Consider the following 18,663-nt stretch of genomic DNA (forward strand, 5'->3'; position numbering starts at 1 on the left):
TGCAAATTAATGGTTCAAATTCTCCCTGTTAATATGCTAACCAGACCCAGCTAATCAGGTCATCTTCACTGAACGTGAGCAAAAACCGCATCTGAGTGACTGGATGAAATATAATTTATCTCTCATTCACACTAAATTCAGAAAAAAAAAATCAATAAAAAACTTAAGCGTTCTAGAAGGGTTTGGACAAGAGGAGGTGCTTTTAGCCGCGATTCCCAGTTACTAAAACCCAAAACCAATAACCAATGCCAACCAGCAACCTTTTTACATCCATTCCTTACATATATATATATATATATATATATATAGGATAATGAAGATAAATGATAGAAGAGGATAAAAAAAGTTTACACTTTAAAAGAAAAGTACAAGTTAAAAAATGAAAAAGTCATCGGAAGCGACAGTGCGAATGACATTGGAAAAGAACCAATGCAGGAGAGGCGCAGAACACTGCAGAACGGCTCTGACCCACACTACTGACTTGGGGAGGCTCCACCTCCAGAAACAATCCCACTGGGCCTCACCTGCCGGCTTAAGCGGGCCGCAGCCCGTCTCCCGCAGGCGCGCCACTGACTCACCCGGGTCAGCGGGTCTGGTCGCCTTCCCCGCCCCCGAATCGCGAGCTCCGACTGGTGCGCTTCCCGGGACCGCCCCTTGCACCCGACCAATGTGGAGAGCATCTCGGGGCTCCGCCTCCCCTGCGGGCCGTGTGCTGCAGCGCAGCCGGCGAACCCCGGCGGCGAGCGGGGATGGCGGCTGTAGCTGCGGCTGCGGGCCGGCTGCTGGGGCTCGGCGGGGCCCGCGCGGAGGGGCGCTGGCGGCGGCTGCACGGCGCGGGGCTGCGGGCCGCCTTCCTGCAGCCGGTCTCGGGCGGCCGGGGTGCGGCGCAGAGGCGTCTGGTGGCTCACTTCACTTTCCAGCCGGATCCCGAGCCCCAAGAATACGGTGAGCGGGGGCCGCCTCGTCCTCTTCCGCTGCAGCCCAGACACCCCGGCCGCGGGGCTCTCGAGGAGCGCTGCCTCGCCTGTGGGCGCTGGGGCCGAGGGTGGGGCGCAGGCTGAATTTGCATCTCCTCGCAATCCCTACCCCGCTCCCCGGGTCCTCCCTGTCTTAGGGAGTGGCTTAGAGACTGTGCTCTCCTCCGGGTTGCATTTTTGTGGGTGTTCAGTCCCCGAGGGGCCGCCCCAAGTCACCTTCCAGATGGGTGAGAGGGCGCAAGGCTGTTTGGAAGGGCCTGAGACTGGAGGGTGGTGCCTAGGGCAGCCGCCTTTTCTCGGTTCTCTCTTTCTGCTTTTCCTGGCCTTCGGCGTTGTCCCAGCTTGCCCCGGCTGGGGCACTAACTACAGGCAGCGATATTTAAAAGAAAGAGTCCTCTTCCTCTCCCCATTACCCCCCATTGGCAGGTAAGAAGCATCGGAGGGAACAGTAACAATTGATTTTCCCAAGGTCACAGAACAGATTCTTCTAGAGGAGGGAGAGTCCAGATTTCTCTCTGAGCCTAGTGGGGAGCTGGGCTGCCGCTTCGCCAGTGAGAGGTAATCAATGAAGGTGACAGGAGAAACTCATCTAATGCTTCCACGGTGAGGAAGGGCGTGCAGCAAAGTCCTCACAGAATGAGTTACATCACTTTTACCATGTCTTCTGAAAGCTTTGTGTAACCTATGAAAGATCCAGGGCCTGTCATTGGAACATCAGAAACAATAAGAAAACAATCACCTTTTCTTTTTTGTATACTAAATTCTTAAAGACAGAGCACACGTATTTGGAAATATGTCTTGTGGAAAATAAGAATGAACATTTATTGAGAGCTTACCAGGGCAGGCGGTGTATGGGGAAATTTACTTTCATCTTATTTGATAATTAGAACAACCTTAAGGGATAGGTGGTGTTTTTATGGATAAATCACACAATTATAAGGACAAAACACATTGAAAGTAGGACTAGGTTTGTGTAAGAGAGAAAATATATTTCTTTTCAACCTTCAATAAAAGAGGTAGCTAGTGTTTTTATTCTTGTTTTTGTTACTTTAACTGAGTTCTTGAGATAGTTTGTCCAGGGTTACCCAGGTAAGTTAGCAGTAGTCAGCTTTAGAATCTAATGATTCAGACTCTAGGGCTTTCATTCTAAACTGATAACTAACATGCATGTAGAAATTATTTACTATGAGTGTTCCAGTTTTGTGAAACATTCAGTAGGTGCTGTAAAGAGGAAGAGCAATTTTTTTTTTTTCTTTCCAACAAGATGAACTTCTCAAGCAAAGAAACTGCAACCCATTACTTGAGAAATATAACACAGGTGTCCTTTAACCTTCTGCAACTGTGAAATTGCTAAAATCTGAGTCAAGTGATAATCACTTCTTTATATGTATTCTTATATAAGTAATAAAAACACATTGCAAATAATTTGGATAATAGAAGTGAAATAAAGTAATCATACCACCCACTACTACTGTAAATATTGCTATTATTTTGGACTGTATCCTGCCAGTTATTTCTTTCCTTTCAAGGTATTTTCCACAATAATAATTTTATGCAAATGCAATCTTCATTACTTAATCAGAAACATTTTGCCATATTGTGATGTAGTTTTTATAAACTTCATTAAAAGAATACATGTTATTTGAAGTAGAAACACTTGAATTCAGTGATTAAAATATTGGATCTGGGATCAGTTTATCTGAGTTGACCCTGGGCTCTGAGTTGACCCTGCTATCAATGACTTTGGACTCATCAGTTACCGTGGATAAGACTCAGTTTCTACATAAGGAATTAATACTTAGCAAGGTTGTTTTGAGGGCTAAAATAAAGATAATGTATATAGTGTATTTCATCCAGTGTTGATTAATAAGAAGCACTCAATAAATGGAAAATTTTAATAGTTACCATTATGCTTTTGTTGTTACAGATAGAATCATTTCATGTATCTTTTATGTATCTGAGATTATTTCTTTAGGAGTAATTCCCAGGTATATGTACTTTTTAAGAAACATTTATTGGGCCTTTCCTGGTGGCGCAGCTGTTGAGCGCTGGGTTGCGAAGGTGCCTGCAGTGCAGGTTTGATCCCTGGCCCACATGGCTGACAGACCTCTCCTGCCGTGCCTGCTGCCTGTTCTTTTCCCCGCTCTGGCTCTGGTGAATTTTCTCACCCTCCCGCGCTTCTGGCTGTACCCAGTGCTTGTATAAATAAATAAATAAATCTTAAAAAAATAAAACATTTATTTATGTATAGAAGAACTGGGGTGTAGTCCAGAGAGGTGCAGGGGGTGAGAAGATTCACCAGAGACAAGTGGGGAGCAGAACAGGTGGATCCACTGAAATGCACTACTGAGGGGAGCAGTGGGCGATACAAGAGAGCTCTGCTGCACCATTGGGGTCAGCACCCTGGCAGGAGATTGAACTCAGATGGCAGGGGTGATAGGGTGATAGTGTTGAGGCTTAACCCCTACTCCATGAGAGAGGCCCCCCCAAACCCCAGTATATGGTTTTTGACTTGAAGATATGAAATGGATTTTTAATGTATAGTTGGGTATCTTGCTAGAATCACAGATATTGTGATTCTGTACAAATACACAGAATCATCCATAGGTATTGGCAGGGGATTGGTTGTAGCGTCTCCTAAGATGGCAAAATCTGAGGGTGCTAAATCTTTCCATATGTGGTGGTATAATATTTGCATATGTCCTCTGCACATCCTCCTATACCCTTTAAATCATCTGTATATCACCTGTGGCTGATAATCTTTTTTGATCACACCTTAGATTCCTAGAAACTTCCATAGCCAGGCTCAGTCCAAGATTATTGATCATCCCTACCCCCACCTCTGGTGTCTGTCCTTGTGAGACTGTCCATCTAAACTTTTCTACTCTAAGATTCTATCATTATGGTAGATATCAGTCTATAATCCTCACAGTAATCTTGTGAGAGAGTATTAGCTCATTTTACAAATGAGAAAATGGAGACTCAGATATGTTAATGGGCTGCCCAAATCTGGCAAGTAGTGGGCCAGAATTTGTCTAACTCTATAACCTCCTGTACTTTTGTATTATTGTTTTGTGTATTAAAAGTTTTAATGAAGATATTAATATCTTGCCTTTCATATGCATTACAAATCATTTTCATTTGATTATTTTGACACATGGAATGTACCAGTTAAATAAAGTAGTGGTCAGGGTTGACTCAGTAATGGTGATATTTAAGCTGCACAGTAAAGAATGACAAAGGAATTGTTACAAGGCAGGCAGAGGGGCCCAGAACCCCCAAACCTGCTTGCTCTAAATAGGTTCTTCCATCCATCACATCAAGACAAAATAAATAGACCTTTAATGGAAAGTAACTTTACTACAATTTGTGTGCAATACAGAAAAAACAAAGAATATAGGTTCCAAATCAAGCACCCAAAGTTATCCATCCCCTCATGGGTAAAAGTTCACCCAAACAGGATTGGCCCAAAGCAAGGCCCGAGAGACTGCCACAAGTCTAAAGCACCTTCTGGCAGGAACCCATAGAAAAGAGTCAGAAGCAGTCAAACAAGTCTGGAAGGAAAAGAGCAAAATCAAAATCAAGATAAAATCTGCAATTGTTAATCTCACCATGGGTCTCTCACCCACATTCCTTTCACCCAGTCCAGGACCAAGAAGCAAGCACAGCTTCCTTATATGTCTCTCTGCTCTGTGTGCCTCCTCCAGGTCTTCTTCTTGCTCTCCATCCTGCTTCCATCTTTCCCCAACTCCTCTCCAGTTTCTTCTCCCTGCTCAGCTCCACCCTCCCTTGGGTGAAGCAGGGAACCTGGAACCTCCCCTTTTCCTGGGGACCACCCTGTCACAGAATCATCTATACCAGGGAGAAACAGTTGTTTTCCAGTGAGAAATAAGGATGAATAAGGGTAAAGGGTCTGAGGTGGGGTGAGCTTGCACTGTAGGGCCATTGTAGTTGGGGTGTTCTGAGGAGGGGAGATAGGTAGCTCTCTCAACATCAAAGGTAGATTGAAAAAGTTCTTTTTTGTGGGAGGAATGTCTTTCCAGTATTAGGGTGTTTAGACACAGGACAACATGAGTAAAGAGAGCTTAGAAAGCATGGAGTTTATATGGGGTAGAAGTAGTAAGTTTGTTTTAAAGAAAAAGAGGAGGGGTAGAAAATAAGTTTGGAGTGGTAAATGGAGCCTTGAAAGTCAGCATGAAGGTTTCAAGAAAGAAAAGAAAAGCTTGAGTATCTAGTCCGCTGTGCTGTGCTGGGTGCATTCCATTCAGGTTCAGAGTTTGTTCTGTGCTTGTGGAGCACAGTGGGTGGCTTTTAAGGCAAGAAAGTCAGTGATAAGCTCATGTTGTAGTTGTAGTCCTGGGAAAGTTTATAGAATGGATTAATGAAGAGCAAGTAAGGAGGCAGAGAGATCTGTCAGGAATATTGTACTTGTCTATATGAGAGAATATAATTGTTTGAATTTGGAGAGTGTCAGTGGAAATGGTGGTATATTTTGGAGAATTGATGAGATTTCACACTGTTTTGTCACAGGGGGCTAAGGAGAAGGGGTATCACACGTCCTCAGACATTTTCTATTTGGGAGGTCAAGAGGATCTAGAGTGGTGGTCTCCCTGAGGCAAATGAGAAATCCTGCGGGAGAAGCATATTTTTTTCCAGAAAAGATAGCTTTCTGAAAGTTGATTTGGGGTGGCTTATAAACTAGAGAAATTTCTTACAGTTCAAGATCAAGACACAGGCATATTTGGTGTCTGGTGAGCCCCCCTCCTTTGTTCATTGATATCCATCTTCTCTCTGTGTGCTCATACAGAGGAATGGGCAAGAGAGCCCCTGAGGTCTCCTTCATAATCCCACTGATGTCACCCAAAGGCCCCACCTCCAAGTACCATCTTATGGGGGATTAGGTTTCAACATACGAATTCTGGAGAGACACAAACATTCAGTCTATAGTATTGGAAGTGTTGGCAGAACCTAGCACTGTGAGGCAAGTTAGCTGAATCTAATCTGGCACCAAGACAGCTGTGTCAAGGTTCAAAACACTTGACACTAGATAATTCTCTCCATGTCTCTTTTATTCATCTTAATCAGAATTGCGCCAAATATGTCTTTCTCTTCTCTCTTCCTACTCTCTGTTTCTGACTCACTTTAGCCCTGCTCATCCAAACCTTTCCATGGTTGCCCACAGAATGATAACAATGATGACAGCAGATATTTTTATCAGTGCTTACTGATAAATAGTGTCTGCCAGACACTATTCTGAATCCTTTATATGGACTCATTCATTCAGTCCTTATATAACAATGTGGTGATAGCAATTTTATTACTTACACTTTATGGATGAAGAACTGAGATGCAGATTAATCTACATTTTCACCTTAAACTATCACCATATCACACCACTTGTAAGAAGGGGAGCCAGGCTCCATTTTTAAATCATCCAACTCAGTCTGGCTTGTAACAACTCTCCTATGATTCTCTAGCATTATTCACATATGCTTCAGTTTCTTCACAAAACATTTTGCTTCCTCTTAATCCTACTTCAAGGCTGGCTTTCCCCCCAAGTATGCTGCTTCGCTTTTCCCCAAATATGCTGCTGCTTTTGCATCTCATTTGAGCAGACTACTGTCCTTCTCTATCATTGTAATTTAACAACCTCATTTCTAATCTGCTACCTGGGTACTTGTTTCATAGTTTTCTTCCTTATTCCTTTTCAGCTATCATTGTGGAAGTCTGTAATATTCTAGAGGCAGCATTGCAAAGCAGTTAAGAGCTGCATTTTTTTTTAAGTTTTTTTTTTAAATTTTTATTTATTTATACAAGCACTGGGCACAGTCAGAACAGTCAGAAGCATGGGAGAGTGAGAGAATCCACCAGAGCCAGAGTGGAGAGCAGAGCAGGCAGACTGACGAAGTACACTGCTGAGGGGAGCAGTGGGCGGCAGGAGAGGTCTGCGCGCCATGTGGGACCCTCACCTAGCGGCTGGGGATCGAACTGGCGCTGCAGTGGCTGCGGGCAGCTTCGCAGCCCAGCGCTCAACCGCTGCGCCACCGAGGAGGCCCAAGAGCTGGGGTTTTTGGATCAAACATAACTGAATTTTTTTTTAAAAGATCTATTTATTTATTTATTTATTTATTTAATTTATGCATAGAAGAACTGGGGTGCAGGCCAAGCTTGCCTTACATCAGTGTGTTTGCTCTCTTCATTATACTGTGTTGTTTCAAGAACAGCATATCCAGTCCTCACCCTACCCCTGATTTCAGGTAATGTGTAATTGTGTGGGTTTGTTTATTCATTCATTCTCATCATTTCCTCCTTGATGCCAAATTGTGCTAGCTTTGGGCTAAGGAGATGGACCTGACCTTAAAGAATTTGAAGTCTGGTGGAGGAGATGGACAAAAATTAACAAGCATATCCATATTTAAATCTATCCCAAGCTCAATAAATATCCATGAGGAATGTCCAAGTTCCAGGAAAGAATAATAGAGACCTGGCAAGGCTCCTAAGAAAAGACAATATTTAACCAAATTCTGAGAGTTCATAAAGGAGTATTTGAGGAACTGTGAATCATTGGCAAGCACCAGGTTCGGTGGAACTGAGAGAGGTGATGAGTTTGGGACAGTGGTGCAAAATGGCTGAGGTGGGCAGGGATGAGCTCACATAGCCTTGTGGACTTGCTGAGGAGTGCAGGGCTTTATGCTAAGTGCACTCACAGAGCTTTGAAGACTTTGAACAGAGAAGTAAACATATAGTTTTCCTCATTATAGAGGCTCCGATGAATAATTTAGAGGGGTGAAAGAGGAGGCAGTACTGTGGACTGAGTGTATGTGCCCCACTCTCCCTGGCCCCTTGTGGAAGCCCTAGTGTACCCAGTGTGATGATATTTGGAGGTGGGGTTATTGGGTGGTAATTACATCATGAAGACTGAATCTTCATGAATGGGATTAGTGCCTTTATGAGAACAGACACAAGAAAAATTCTCTCTCTTCACACTATGAGGATACATCAAGAAGAGGTCTTCTGCAAACTAGTAAGAGTGTCCTCACCAGGACCTCACCTTCACCTTGAATTTCCAACCTTCAGAATGGTGAGAAATAAATTTCTGTTGATTAAATCACCCAATTTTCGGTGATTTGTTATAGCATCATGAACCATCTAAGACAGATGGTTAGGAGGCGGTTTCCTCCAACAGGAAAGAAATGACGAATTTTGGAAATAGGACCTGCTAATGTTATATTTTAAGCTATATTTTGGAAATGTATTTGGAAATAGGAGTTGATGGACTGGATGTGCAATGAATAAAGAAAGACGAAGGATACGTCCTTGGTTTCTGTCATGGATAGTGCTGTTTGCTAACGTTGTAAAAACTGGTTTTGGGAGCAGATATTATGAGTTCACTTTTGTGCTTATTAGGTTAGAAAAGCCCAAATACCCAAGTAGAGAACTGATGACTGTTGTGTAAAAATACCAGGAGTTTAGAGGAGATTCCCATTTGGGAATCACCAGCATGTTAAGAGAAGTTGAGAAACCATGCAGAGATGGAGTAGAAAAAGAGCAAGCAGAAGAAAGGGAAGCACTGTAGCTTGTCAGGCCATGACAGAAATTTCCAGGGTCCCTAAGGGTGAACCCAGGGATCTGAGCCACAGTTTCTTCCAATTTAAGGATCTTTTTGTATCTCCCTATTTTGGCCTCATGTGGCTCCCTTGCCCCCTGCCTTAAATACTATTTCCTTTCTTCCCATTCATGGATTTGCAGTATACACTGGCACCTTTGAGACTTTTGTTTTTATAGCATCTTCATTTATATTTTAATGTAAAATATTCTGCCCCCAGATTCTCCCTGAAGCTCACTTTATGGGATAAAGAATCTGGCACATCCTTTACTAGGGATCGGAGTTGGGTAGAGGTATTTACTGGCATATGGAAAGGGATTCCTGGAGAAAAGGATATCTGGTGGGATGGAAGTTCTTGTTGGGGGAAAATAAGTAGTTTCTTGGGTATCCACCCATTGTTCATCATGCTTCAACAGACATATAACGATCATGTGCATGTTAGGCACTGTGCTAAATGCTGAGATTTCTAAGGGAAACATAACAAGGAAATGCTATTAATACACAGGCTTCCAGCAAGTACCAGGCAGCTCAGAGGAGGGCCGGTGCCATTTTCTGAAAGTAGACCCTAATTTTCCACATCATAGCTGCGTGTTTTTATTTGTTTGGGGTCTAACTACAAATTTGTGGGAGTTCGGATGATGGGCTTCAGTGCATGGGGATCTTGGGTCCCTCTGAGAAAGGACTTGGCAGTTGTGCCATTCATCAGCACACAGCAAGTTTATTGAGAAAAGGAGAACAAGGAAAGAGAGATGCCTGCATAGACACAGGCTGGCAGTCTTCAAGAATATGGCATGCATTTTGCCAGGGCAAGGGGTGTTCTTTTATAATGTTTTTTGATGGAATGATTGTGGAAATTATCATCACCTAGGGGGTCAGATTGGATTGGTCTTCTAAGATTGATAATCCTCTCTACCTCCACTTCTGGCTGATAATCTTTTCTACCCCACCTTAGATTCCTGGAATCTTTCATAACTGCTTTAGTTAAGATTTATTAATTGTCCCTATCCCAAACTCTGGTGTTGTCCTTGTGAGACCTTCCATCTTAGATTTTTCTACTCCAAGTTTCCATCCCACTTGCTGTTAACAGGTCTTGATCTTGACCTTATTTATTTCTGAAGATTGCTCCTTGGGCATCCATATGTTCCCCCAACCCCGTACTGTTTTCTCAGATGCTCTATCTCTGTGGAAGTCTTTTCTCCCTTCAGTGCCACTGCATATTGACTGTTTAGAATAACTGAATTTTCCAAAAGACCACATTACAGTATCACCTTTCTCTTGCCTCCCTTCTTCTACAATCTGTTTTACAGTTGTGAAATTGGTAGATATTTTTTTCATTCTCTTTAAGTGGTTGATTAACAGTTTGCTTTGCATATTTTATCTTTACTTGAAGACATAGCTTCATGTGTTGTTCATTGATTTTTTGCTTGACATAGTATATTTCATTATAACATTTTATAAGTTTCAGACGTGCATCATTGAAAACTAACATGTTTGTATACCACATTGCATTCCCCAGTAAACCTTCAACTCTTTCACTATACATTTCACCCCTCCTTTTACCTGATTTGCCAACCACCACCCCCTCATTCAATAAATATTTGTTGAGCACTGCATGTCAGCATTGTTGTAAGTGATGAACATATAGGTCTGATCAAAGGCAGATAAAAAACCCTATGCTGGGAACCTTTTTCATGAAGATGGTATCTCTAGAAAAGAAGGAAGCCCTTGCCCCTGCCCGAGCCCATGCCAAAGCCAAAGCTTTGAGGAAAGCAGCGCTACAAAGCCACAAAAGGAAGATCCCTACCCACCTTCTATGTGCCCCAACAATGTGACTCTGAAGGTAAACCAGATATCCTTGGAAGAGTACCCCTGGCAGAAACAAGCTTAACTCCTACTAAGTCCTCCTGATCACAGAGTCAGCAGTGAAGAAGACAACAATACACTTGTGTTCATTTTGGATGTCAAAGCTAACTGGTACCAGATCAACCAGGCTCTGAAGAAGCTCTGTGATGTTGACATGGCCAAGGCCAACACCCTGGCCAGCCCTGACGGAGAGAAGAAGGCATATGTTTCTGGCTCCTGACTATGATACTTTGGATGTTGCTGACAAAATTGGGATCACCTAGATTGAATCCAGCAGGCTAATTCTAAATATAATTTTTTTCACCATTAAAAAAAAGACCATATGGAGCTTATGTTCTGTTTGTGTCCCTTAACTTCTGCTGACATGCTACTTTGTTTTTGCAGTAATGATGATGACCCAATTATTCATGATGTTCTATAGAAGAATTTGAGTGAGTGGTGCTGTTCCAACCATAAAGCCCCATTTTACCAATGGGTACCCATTAGCTTGCTTCTTGACTTGGAAATTGCCCTAATATGTATATTTTATGTTTGTTTTAACTTTTTATCTTGGAAGATTTGTCAGTTTCATTTTGAAATTTAGCAGTTTTTATTACTACTGGTAATTGTATGATGTGGCATCTGTAGCTGATAATTTTTTAGTGTTCATCAATCACCCTTTCCCTGCTTTTTATACAGGTGTGCTTATAAGGGAACATAGGCAGGTCTTATCAATGGTCTTTGGTGTAACCTACAGGAGAATAAGTAATTTTAAGGAAACTATATATCTGAAATGATCTTACCTTTGAATAACTTTTGAGTTCTTCCTGGCCCATCCACAAAGTGTACTATACTGTAACTTTAAAAGGAATCAAAAGTAGATGTTCTATTATAAATTGTCATTTAAAACTTAAAAGCTAGTTAATCCAAAATCTTAAAATTTGAAAAAAAGTATTTAGGAGTGAACATTTCTGTGCTTACATGTAAATATAACTTTTAAATACTTTTACTTTTAAATACTGCTAAAATACCATTTTAAATACTTTTAAAAACTTTTAAATACTGTTATTTGTAAAAGAAAATAATACAAGATGGTAATTTTTTTGTGGTTATCAAATAATACTTTCCAGATTTTGTATGATTTTATATTATTAAAGCTTTTGCTTTCTTCCTACTGAAAACTCACTAAGCTGCAATATGATGAGATGAAGATGGCATCTCAGTATTAATTTGACTTGAAATTACAGCTTTAATATTTATACATTTTCATTCATCCTAGGTTCTTAACTATGAAAATCCTAGTAGACAAATAAAAATATTTCTTAGAAATATATGAAGTGGGAAAAGTATGAATGCTATGATGGTTTGGGAAAAAAGTTTTTTCCAAACCATTATCTTCTGATGCTAGGTACCAGAAACACTTTAAAGAATTTTTATAGAATGGAGACTTTTAGGAAAGTAGTTATTAAATGGCATTTCCTTTATATGAAGAAAGACAAATTATAAAGTAATCATGGACATGTGATTTTGTATTCTTTGACATGGGTGATATAACGATACACTCTTGAATAAATTCCTATTATCTCTACCAGAAATAAGAGTAGAGAAACTGGCCTTTATGTTGAACACAGAGGATAACACAACATGGCTGATGGGTCATTGCCAAACCTAAAGCCAGGTTGTTCCGCAGTGCTGAAGTGGTCAGAGAGATGGCTGGGGCAGAGCGGACAGAGATTCGAAAAGTCCTGTGCCCGCAGATAATGGAAGATGCAAGTTGTCATAGGTCAGAGCTTGCAATGGAAGAAGGCCAAGCTTTGGGTCTTCAGGAAAGAAGGGGTGACCGTTTGACTTTGGGCTAGAGGATTGAAGGCAACAGTTGTAGCTATTGTGACCTATCTTGGGAATTAGACTTTGGCTTTGGGGACTCTCCAGTCTGACAGTGTTCGGCTAAGAGCAGGTGGTGAAGTGTTTGATATCAGTATGGCTTTAGGTTGAAGTTTATCTAATAGTGCATAGAAAAAGTAGTGAAGACTGGGCTACTGGATGAAAAGATTCAGGCAGAAGCCTTTCTATGCTCTGAATCGTGCTTTTGGAGAGGAGTTGACCTAAAGCCTGGGATGCCTGTGGGCAGTAAGCAGCACCAGGGCTTAAATCGAAGCTCTAAAGTCACGATGTTTCTGAATTCTAACATTTGGAATTTTATCAAATAAAGCTTTATACCATTCAGAATAATGCCAAGGTCAAGATGGACATGGGCAGAGTCCAGAATTTAATAATTAATAGCTGACATTTAGTTAGCATTTACTGCATAAGTACTTTATATGTAATGTTCCATTTAACCCTCCCAATAACTTATGGAGGGAGAGAGGTTGGCTTGCAGATTCTACCCGAGCAGTAAGACAGTAGAAAGGCACAATACTGATGTGTTTCAGCACCAGTTGTACTATTCTCCACACACAAGCATTTCTGGGTACTGTTGTTTATCTTTAACTTTCCTCGTTGTTTTATGGCCCATGACCATTTGCTCTTACTGGCATATTTAACACATGCCACCGGTCATGTGCATTTGTTACAGATTATGTTCCTAACCTCCATCCAGGGTATTTTGCCAGACCACTCTCACACTGACTGATTCCCTTTTCCAACTTTCCATAACTTTTATTTTCTCCACACAACTGGTCACTCGATATCTTCCGTCTTCCTTTTTTTGTACTTATTTTAAAATTGTTTAAAATATGCATAAATTGCACTTCATCAACAAGTGTTTTGAAGTCTGCATTGCTTTTGTATATTCCACAGAGCCAGCATCATTACAAATAATTCAATAAATTCAGAGTACGTTCTATACCTTCCTTGCTACCTTGATTTAATAAAGTTGTAGCTACCTGTTAAGAAATTGCATAATTTTAATATGTTTTACAATGCATGGAATGTTACTTTTTTTTCCTTCCATTTTTCGCAGGGCAAACTCAGAAAATGAATCTTTTCCAGGCAGTAACAAGTGCCTTGGACAACTCATTGGCCAGAGATCCCACCGCAGGTAAACTCCTTTGTGCTTGATTATGGTAGCCATGTTAATTCAGAATTGAAGATTTGTTGGAAATATTTGTCTGGGGCTCAGTGGATAGCATTATATCTATCTGAATTCTTTAAAAGACCCAATCAAATGCTGAAGGTCAAATAATCGAATTTTGATATTCATGAATTATTCATCACCCCATTATGAGTTAGTTCTTACATCTGACATCATTAACTTTTCTCCCATACTCTGTATGGTCTTGATAGTACACTAATACCTTTTGTGTACTCCTGTTTCACTAGCAGGTAGAAAACATGGTAAATGCCACTTTGTTCAGATAGCTATAAATGAAGATTTGATTCTGTTTTCCTTTCCTTTATATTATCATTTAACTTGTAAGTTTTTTTTTGGAAATAATTTTAATATTTATAAGTGACTTTAAGAAAGTTAATATTTATTGAAATAATTTATTGATAAAAAACATTATATTGTGCTGTGTATTTTTAAAATTTGATTGGTTTTACTTCATATATTTTTAATATACTTTGGGCTTCTACTTGAGAATCCCTATTTTTTTAATTGTTTAATTTTTTAAATTTTTAATACTTTTTTTTTTACATCATTGTTCATTTTTAAACAATATTTGCTTCCCCCACCCCCTCAGGTGTAGTCCCCATGGAGTTCTCTTCACCAATGCACCCGTGCACCATCACCTCAGTCCCCTGTGCTCCTCACTCTCTCCCTCCAATCCCTCTCCCTCTTCCTCCCCTGCAGTATGTTGAGAATCCCTATTTTTAAGGCAAATGAGAAAGAGGTTATTTTTTTAGGAGAAAGTATTAGACTAGTGGATGATTAGACGTTATTTGAGTCATTTTCTGAGATCTAGAAAACTGGTTAGGTACATTAGGGACTAGAATTCAATATTGTAAATACTCATTCTTTTATTTTCTTTGCCTTACTACAAAGCTCCTTGTAATTTCTTCCTTTTCCATTATTTGCCTTACTCATTAAAACCTACCATACTTGTCTCCTTTGTTTCAAATGATCTAATCACCTTTCTTTCAGCTTGAAATACTTTTTCAACTTTTCAGATTGTTAACTCTTATCATGCATAAAAAAACTTTGGCAAGTTACTTTACTAAGTCTCTGGCCTTATTTTCTTCATGGGTAATAACAAAATGACATTCTAGGTCACTGGTTCTTTCTCTCTGGGGTGATTTTAATTCTTTCCTGCAATGAAAGAATCATCCAGTCCAGAGTGTCAATAATGTTGACATTGAGAGACTTTGATTCATATCTGTGATTCATTCTATTTTCAGGTTTAAACATGTTAATATTTAAATTACTTATTTCTCATTGTTAGTATCACTTAGGAATTATTAAATAAAATATGTTATGTAAACATTGTTTTTCAGTAATATTTGGTGAAGATGTTGCCTTTGGTGGAGTTTTTAGATGTACTGTTGGCTTGCGAGACAAATATGGTAAGTTAATATCTTTATGTATTAACATTATTTTGTAGAATTTTTACTTAAAGATCTTGAAAATACAAAATATTCTTGTTAAATTATTTGCTTGTCCTTGTTCTGTGGATAGTTCTTTTATGTTTTCACAACCACCCACAGAATCTTTTGGCCTATATTTTTCCAGATGCATCCTAACTGTAACATTTCTCAGCTCTAGGTTGTATTACACATATTATGGATTCCAAAATCATCTTCATAAAATATGTTGTTTATCCTGTCACTCATGTTCAGAAATCTTTGATCTCACTGCCTGCATTAGTCCACGTCAAGTCCATTTCCTTTAGTTCAAGATTCTGCCTTATTCTGCTTCAACCTGCATTAGTCAGGGTTTTCCAGAGAAAGAGAAGCAATAGGATATATTTTTATATCTACATTTATGTGTATCTAAATGTTTTCATGTCTGCATCTGTACCTATAAATCTGTATCTATATTTATAGCTATATGTTTTGAGAGACAAGGTAAGAGAGACTTACTTTTTAAAGAGTTGACTCACATGATTGCGGGGGCTGCCGAGTCTGTAATGTGTAAGGGCAAGCCAGCAGGCTGGACATCCAGGTAGGGTTTCTATGTTGGAATCTTGAGGTGGAATTTCTTCTTTGGAAACTTCAATTTTATCTCATATAACCTTCAAGTGATTGAATGAGGACCACCCACATTATGAATGATAATCTGCTTTACTTAAAAGTTCATTAATGTAAATGCTCATCATACCTAAAAAAATACCGTCAATATCTAGACTAGTACTTGACTAAACAACTGGGTTCTACAACCTTGTCTCATTGACACATTAAGTTAACCATCACATTATCTTTTTATATGTTTCACCCCAGCTAATTTGTGTTTTTTGCCTGGTGAGTGATGGACTTTTGCCTGCTGCTTTCACTGATTTCATTTAACTCAGACGTGAAACCATGACTTGCCGTGTAAGAAATGTGTGTCAATCTTTTACTGGTAGGGATATTCTGGAGGTGCTTTTGACTTTTCATTTCTTTACTTAGTCTTATCTCCTTCAGAAGTCAGCAAAACTGTTAAATTTAGGGGGAAGAGTTGACAGATAGTTACCTTTCTTCTTACGTCTGCCATTGCCCTGTAGAGCTCATTCTTGCATGCAGTGCAAGGAATGAGGGTCTTCCAAGATTTTTTTTAAAGATTTATTTATGCATATAAGAACTGTGGTATAATAGTTTAGGGGGTAAGAGAACTGGAGTTTAGCGGGTGAGAGGATTCACCAGAGACAGAATGGGGAGCAGAGCAGGCAGATCTACTGAAATACACTGCTGAGGGGAGCAGCGGGCAAGATAGGAGAGGTCTGCTGTGCCATGTGGGTTAGTTCCCTGGCAGCTGATTGAACTCATGCTGCAGTGGCTGGCAATAGCTTGATAGCACTGTGTCTTTAACCCCTGCACCACATTTTTTTTTTTCCTGATTATTGTTCCCACTTGTTTACTCTTCCCTGAGGTTGTTATACATGAACCCAGGGAACCATAGCAGCTTTCATGTCGCTTATCAAAAACTCCCAGGTAGTTCTTCTCTCTTCCCCAGATAGTAGGTAGGCTTTCTGGCTCATGTCCCTCTGCTTGCTCCTGGCCCTCTAACAACTGTTTAGCATTTGAGGTCACTGGGCCAGTCTGAAATAGCTTAGACTATATTGATTCCAGCTAATTCAAATCCTATAAACTTTAGATTTTTCTTATTATTTAAATAGTTGCAAGTGTGAGATTCTTTTTTTTTCTTAATACAGGTAACATTAGTTTACAACACTAAGGTTTAGGTGTGTACAGCTTCATACTGCGATGCCTGTAGATACCACTGTATGACTGTCACCAAAGGTCTAGTTTTCATCTATTATGATCCAGTTGCCCCTTTGTTCCACCCTCCTCATGTTTCCCTCCTCTCTGGTAACCACCCTGTTGTCAGAATCTAAGGATTTGTTCTTGTTTTCAAAGTTTACATCTTTTACAGTTTAAAAACCTTTATACATTTGATTTCATAAGTAATTCATACACATTGTAGAAAATCATAAAGGAGAAAATAAAAATTACACATACTTCCAGATGTGAACCTAGAGAAAAATCAAATCTGTGTTTTCCGCTTTGAGGTTAGCAATTTTCCCCATGTTCTCCTTGTCTGTGGTTCCGAGAAGAGTTGCTGATTTTTCATTTGCTTCAGCTTTTTACTTGTTAGGATGGAATGGTGACTTTCAAAGTCCTGACACATAGAACCAGAAACCAGAAGTTGAATTACACTTTTGTAACGTTTCTGTACCTGGTCTAGCTATACTGCTGAGCAGTTTCTAGCCTTCATCATTGCATCTGCCTGAACCGATGTGGAAGCATGCCAGGTGCTTATTCAAGCGGGAGATTCTTCTGTTGGCTGTCTGCCCAGCTACTCCTCTGAGGTGCTCTCCTCACTGTACCCTTTTTGAGGCATTTCATCCCCAGTTGAGCCCACACTAGTGACTGCTGAATTTCTATCTCCAGCCTAGGCATTGGCCTGCACTTCAGCTCTGTATATTCAGCATACCACTACACATCTTCACCTTGATGTTCCAGTCACTTCAAACTCAGCATTTCCAAAGCTGGCTTTCATGATGTCCACCCAGCAAAACCGTGCCTCCCACTACATTTCCTATCTTGGTGAATAACCATTGTCCGTGCAGTTACCTAAGCCACAAACTGTGGAGATCCTAGTGTTCTTCTTTCTCATTCCTCATATCTGGTCAGGCCCTACAATTTTGTCTTTGACATGATGACCCCTCTGTAGGGAAAACAGGCACAATTTGGACAGGTTCGTTGTGGATTTGTGCAGATGGATAAGGGATCTCAGAGCTCTTGGTAGATTTGGCAGGTCTTTAATGCCGAACCAGGGTACACAGGCATACCAGCAGGTAGTGAAGCAGGCAGGCAAACAGGGAGTCTGGGAGGCTGGCGGCAACCGAGCCTCCCAGCTTCCTCATGATCTCTGCTCTCTCCCTTTTCTCTGGTGTTTTCTCTTGGTCTCCCTCTCTCCTTATGATCTCCACCTGGGCATCTGTACTTACAGGTATGCGTGCCCTATGTGCTCTGGCTTCTGGTATCCGTAATCATAGGTATTCATGCCCCGTGCTTGTGCTCCGAAGTGCTTTTTGCAAGTAACACAATACCACATGCTGGTAATGCAACCTGGAAGGAAAGTAAGGCCGCAGGTAGCAGCCATAGCGGCTGGTGGAGGGTGGTGGAAAAAAAACCTAAGAAACTCCATTTTCCCTACATTTTTACTTTCCATTTTTACTTTTTCAATTTTATTCCGTGATTCTTCATATCTTTGGTCATCTCTGTTTTGACCAGTCATCACTTCCTTAGTCTTCAAACTCCCTACCTTGTTGCCACTGTGATCATTATAAAATGTGTATTTCCTGGCAGAAGATATGCAAGCCTTTGAGATCTGGCCCTTACCTACCTGATCTCATTCACTTTATTTTTTATTGATAGTTGTAGGATAAGGTAAAAAAGTATCAGGTTTTTCTGCCCTCCCACCATTAGGATTGATGATGGATCCCTGCGGTCCTGAATGCATGCCTGATGGCGGGCACCTGGAGTGGGGTGTGGGCATGCATAAGTGGGTACACCTGGGCTGAAAGACAGCTTATGAGGGTGGTGTCACGGGGACACCAGCAGAACCATGAGAAGCAGAGAGAACGAGAGCAAAAGAGA

The 18,663-nt window shown here is 40.6% G+C and overlaps 1 protein-coding gene across 1 annotated transcript in view; it reads left to right on the forward strand.

Moving 5' to 3' along the window:
- The first annotated feature begins 728 nt into the window (after positions 1-728).
- Positions 729-18,663, forward strand: part of BCKDHB (branched chain keto acid dehydrogenase E1 subunit beta) — a 178,489-nt gene continuing 160,554 nt past the window's right edge. Inside the window, exons 1-3 of the mRNA XM_037520002.2 lie at positions 729-945; positions 13,388-13,465; positions 14,860-14,928. Coding sequence (XP_037375899.1) covers positions 750-945; positions 13,388-13,465; positions 14,860-14,928 — 343 coding nt within the window. The 5' untranslated portion in view covers positions 729-749. The remainder of the gene's footprint in view (positions 946-13,387; positions 13,466-14,859; positions 14,929-18,663) is intronic.

This window comes from Talpa occidentalis, unplaced genomic scaffold, assembly GCF_014898055.3.
Source record: "Talpa occidentalis isolate TD23 unplaced genomic scaffold, MPIMG_talOcc4v2.1 talOcc4.2, whole genome shotgun sequence".
NCBI lineage: Eukaryota > Metazoa > Chordata > Mammalia > Eulipotyphla > Talpidae > Talpa > Talpa occidentalis.